This window comes from Oreochromis aureus, linkage group 4, assembly GCF_013358895.1.
Source record: "Oreochromis aureus strain Israel breed Guangdong linkage group 4, ZZ_aureus, whole genome shotgun sequence".
Lineage (NCBI taxonomy): Eukaryota > Metazoa > Chordata > Actinopteri > Cichliformes > Cichlidae > Oreochromis > Oreochromis aureus.
In genome coordinates, this window is record NC_052945.1 from 21,262,296 (window position 1) to 21,267,926 (window position 5,631).

Sequence of the window (5,631 nt, forward strand, 5' to 3'; positions counted from 1 at the left end):
GGTAAAAATTAATTGCATAACCAGCTTTAAGGCTCACATTGCACACAAAGAAAATGAGAAAATAAGAACAAAAGAATTTTATAGAAATCTGTAAAAATTTCCATTGATTGATTTAAACAAAAAGCATCTCACTGTTTCTAATATGTAACCTCACACTTTACATATTATTAAGAATTTTTATTTTTGTCTTTATAGGAGGAAATTTTTGCAAAAATTAAAATATAATATATATAAATATAGTAGAGCAGGTTACACTAAAATATGTTTTATATTTTAGTATAACCAGTATTTTTGAGAAAAAACATTGGAGAACAGAGAAAGTATAAAACAGTGAAGTTTGATTTTACAGGGACTTTTTTTCTTTCTGAAAATCTAAATTTGACATCATGACAGTTTAAACTTTAATTGTAAAACAGAGATTTAGATGGATAGGTTTTATTTAGAATTTGGGAAAAGTTGGTATTTAAATCCAAAAAATGCAACAGCCAGATTTCCTACTAAAACCAAAAAAGGAGAACACATCCAGCCTTCAAACCATCCATCTTCTTCTTCTTGTTGTCCAGTTCAGGGTTGCAAGAGGGCTGGAGCCTATACTAGCTGGCACTGGGTGAGATGTGTTGTCTTTCTGTCACAGGACTAACACAGACAGACATTTGTACTCAAATTCAATTAAGAATTGCCAATTAACCTGACATCACTAATTCTGTGGCTTTGGATCCAGTCAGTCAAAATAACATGGGGAGAACACACAAGCTGAGTCTCAAGACTGGTAGGAAGTAAAACAGAACTCCAGAGTCTATATGCTGATGCTGAAGATGAACCAGATGCAGAATAATAAACAATGAATAACTGAATTATGCTCAGGATGAGGTTAAGATGGGGAGTCAAAGGGTCACAGACATGAGAGTCTAAAAGGCACAAAGACAAAAAACGTAAAACAGCAGGAACTGAAGGAACATTGACATGCATAAGGCAGTAAAGAAAATTAGTGGACCAACTAAACTAGGCTGTTGTGAGGCAAATTGACAACAAATGGAAACTAAAGACCCTCCACCAGAATTGTGCCACTGATTTATTCAAATCCTTATAACCTTACCTTGTTTATTTATTTGTTGCATTCTGAAGTTGAGACCTAAAAAGATATTTTTAGTTTTTGTGTTTTTTAATGTATATTTTTACAAGTGATTTTCTTTTTCTCATCGACTGCCTCTTCCTCTAACAATCATCTATGTCAAAACATAATAAGTGGCCTGGGGGCTCCTCCTCTGGTGAATTTAAGTATTGAGGCTCTGAGGGGTTTTTGTGCAGAGTTGCTGATTGTGTGTGTTAATGTGGGTCTCTGGCACAGTAATACACAGCAGTGTCTTCAGGCTGCATATTCTGTCCATTTAATGTCACTCTCTTGTTGGAGGAATCTGTGGAAATGCTGAATTTGCTTTTAAGTGAATCTTTGTAGTATGTTGTAGATCCAGCTGCGCTTCCAATCCACTCCAGTCCTTTTCCTGCAGGCTGTCTGATCCAAGCTGTGTAGTAGCCACTAACAGAATAAGAAACCTGACAGGTGATGGTCAGACGCTGACCTGGCCGCACAGTCTCTGAGGCTGGCTGTGTCAGCTGCTCACACTTCACACCTGTAAAAAAAAAAAAAAAAAAAAAGATTTGTGACAAATTTGTGACAAATTGTTTATATTACAAAACAAATACTGTGAATGTTAAAAAAGACTCACATGAAGTGGCTAAGAGCAATAACAGAGCTACAGAAAACATGTTTTTTGATGAACGTATCATGATGTGAACTCCACAACACCGTCTGATGTCGAGCTTTTATACCTGCATAACAGAAGAAGTCAATGAATTTGCATACAAATGCATAAAGCATTCATTAGGGTCTAACTGAAGCCTGGTGAAAAAAACTGCCTATACAAACAACATGAAACCATGCAAGGAAAATTACCCTATAAGAATCTAATTTCATTATTCACTCAGATGTAAGACATACATTATGAAATGTGATTTCTTTTTACTGTTGTTACTTTGCAATGTATTTTAAGTTCAAGCAATGAGATGAAAAGGGACTATAAGAGTTATTTCAGTTAATCTTACACACTCTCAGATAACTGCTGTACTCTATAGGTGCTTCTCAAATAAATATAAAATTGTGACTCAATTGGTATCATCTAAATATTGTAAATTATTAAGTTAATAGTAAATAGTAATATGTAAGATTGCCTGTAAGAACAGTTATAACAAGTGTATTTTTGTGGAAGACAAAGTAAGAATGTTCTAAGTATGTGCCGGATGTTTGAATCACACTTTAAATGAGTCCATGATCAGAGTCACTGTGTTCAGTCCAGCCACTGTGACCCTCGAGCACAGTAACAAATAGAATCTTCATTTTTCAAACTGTTAATCTCCAGATTCACATGCTTTTTGCTGTTGTCTCTGGAGATGTTTAAACAGGCTTGAGGTGACTGAAAATTCTCACATATCCTGAGATACAGCTCCACTTTTTTTTATAATGTAATAAACATACAACAGAACATAACAGACTCATGAAATATATGTGGCAGGTGTGGGCTGTCATTCAGCTGCAGAGGCAGCAGCGGGCTGGGTCAGTGGGTGGCTGGCGGCATTCATCTAATCATGCCTTGAGTAGCACGCCGGAACCTGGAGAGGAGCTGAAGGTGGAACTGTATAAAAAATAAAGAATAAACTCCAAGAAGTCATATATTCCATGATTTAGGACACTTTTGTTTTGGTAAAAATATTCTCAAGATGTTCTGTCACAAATTAAATGAGAAATGGCTCTGATGTATTTATAAGCAGGCAAAACTTTGCATAGACCTCCCTCTACAGGAGGAATTTGGTATTCAAAAACTCAGTTACACAACTTAACTATGTTGGAAAGCAGATAAAAGCATATACGATTATGAGCTGTGTGTCTAGTGTTAATCTGTACATAAGACATAAACAGTATTTGTAAATCTTAAAAGAATAGTGTTGCCATTTGCTTTCTCTCACAGCTTATTCTGCTGAATACCGTATTTGTGTGGATATGTGGATGAGTGGTGGTGAAAAATTTCTCATCATTATACTATGTGTTTATTATTATATAAGAATTAATTGTTTAATCTTTCGGTTGTGTTTGCTACAGTAAAACAATCTCATCACAGGATCTTGAGGCAACTCTTCAATATTTTAAATAACACATGGATTTTTCTGCCTCACTTATATTTAGGATCTAGGAAATGTTCGTTCTTTTTATATATTTATTCTTATCTTGCAAGAAAGAAGTAAATAATCTCTTTTTAACCAGTTGCTGTTATAACAGAAAAATCTGAGCTCAGACAGGTGACATCCAATAAATGTCCAGACTGCAAATATTTAGTCTAGCCTGATGATATAGATACTAAACACACTAGTGGAAGCAAAAATCATTGTTATCTCCATGGATCACTGATCTGATTATTCAGAAACACACACGTTACTCAAATAAATCCACCTAAACGTCTTATCAATATGCAACTATTCAGCATAACACCTACAGGGAAAATGGTTAAAGCTGAATTGATCACTCTTGCCTTTTCATCTGACTTTATCAGACAATCATATTTGATTATTATACGAAGGAGTAAAAATAATACTACAGTCATATTCATATTGAGCTATTGATGCTATTAACTTAAAAAAATCTTTTTAAAATGTATTTATTTAGTTTTCTTTTTTGTTTTTTTAATCTCTCCAAATTCTTTACTACTAAAATTGTGCAAAAAGTGGTGCCCACCTAAAGAAAACCAGTGATGAATCAAACAGATTTAGAGACTGCTGTCAGTACAGCTGTGCTGCTTTTAAGTCAAGTCATTTTAACAACTTTGTTAGAGTTTTGAAACTGTTGGTTGAGATTCTGTCTGACAATGAACACATGCAAACGTAACAGGACAGACCAGCTCATGTTAAATAAACGTCAAAGAAAGCTTCACCTGCTAAAAAGAGACTTGAAGACATTGTTGCCCTGTCTTACAGTCCATCATGTTAAAAAAATCATTATCTCCAAGGATCACTTATCTGATTATTCTGTGTTTATTCAGAAACACACATGTTACTAAAATAAATCCACTTAAAGGTTATTTTAAAATGCTGTCAATCTCAATGCTGTCATTTTTCTAGTCCAATCATCTTCTTGTCCTCCTTCTTTGAGCAAATCAGCCTCTGCTTAATGTGGTTTAAATCTCAGTGCTCTCGTCATTCTCCCTTTTAGACTCTCATTCATGCAACCCACCTCCTCCTCATCCCCACGTCACAGGCTAGAAATAAACAAGATGAGAAATGAGAAAACACAAAGGTAGAAAAATCTACCTGTACTGAAATGTTAAACATTGGTTAAAATTGCAGTAATCTGCTGCCTTACTCAAAGAAACTTAAATGCAGGATAGTAACACGGAAATTGTTAAATGTTCCCAGTGGTGAAAGTAAATAGAGGAAGTAGTTTTTGTATGGCATTTCTATTGCTGTCTCTCACTGTGCTTCATCGGGCACAGTAATAAACTGCTGTGTCCTCAGTTTTCAAGCTGTTCATCTGTAGATAGATTTTACTGCTGGAGTCATCTCTGGAGATGGTGAATCTACCCTGGACTGACTGGGAGTAACTGATAGGAGAACTATAAGTGCCTATCAAAGCAATCCACTCCAGTGCTCTTCCAGGAGCCTGTCTAACCCAGGCCATAGCGTAGCTTCTGAGTGTGAATCCAGAGACTGTGCAGGTCAATCTGTGGGACTCTCCAGGCCTTTTAGTAACTGGTTCAGATTCTGTCAGAGTCTGACCATTGACACCTGGGAAGAGTTTTCAAAAATTATGTGAATTAATTTGTTTCAGAAAAAATATTATTTCTGCATATTGAAGTTGAAAAGAGAATCTTCACCTGCCCAGTAGAGAGTAAAGAGAAGCAGCCCTGTCCTGTAGTCCATCGTGTTGAATTGCTTGATTGCTACTGTTCTCCCTGCAGTCAGTTAAGTAGACTTGATGAGTTTTTAAATTTTGCATTGACTCCTCCTCATAGGAAGGTGATAACTGTACAGCACGTATCACAGATACTCTGAATATGTACTTTGTGTATAATTTAAGTATCAAATGCAGATCAGTTATGGAAATTATTAGTTGTATTTCTTTTACATAAGTTATTCCTTGTAAAGTTTTGTCTTTTTTGTTTATTTTTTTGTTGCTGTGTGAGGCAGGCATGATTGGACCCAAAAATACAAAACTCACAGGGAAAACTAAATTTAAAGACAGCTCTATTGCAAATTCACAGATAACAAAACACAATACACAGCATTGAGGAATGAGGGATATGCAGATAATACAAACACAGAAGGGTTAATTAGGGATCAGGCCACAGGTAAAAACACAGCTGATATAAATGTGACTGATGAGACAGGGGAAGCCAAATTGAACACAAAGCACAAGAGGCAAAATAAGACACACGGATACACAGACTATGGCACACAACTTGATGTGGGAAGAGTATAACAAACATACAGCAAATAGACGTGGCAGAGTGGAGCGACAGAGAGAGCCAGGAACTAGAGACATGAAAGAGAGATAGCTAGAGAGTGAGGGACGAGAGAGAGGGCAAA

General features: G+C 35.9%; 1 gene segment (V, D, J or C); it reads right to left on the reverse strand.

The window, feature by feature from the left end:
- Positions 1–4,509: 4,509 nt before the first annotated feature.
- LOC120439902 lies at positions 4,510–5,046 on the reverse strand. The segment is given in 2 exon segments: positions 4,510–4,830; positions 4,920–5,046. Coding segments are annotated over 2 exon segments (351 nt in total).
- Between the last annotated feature and the right edge of the window lie 585 nt (positions 5,047–5,631).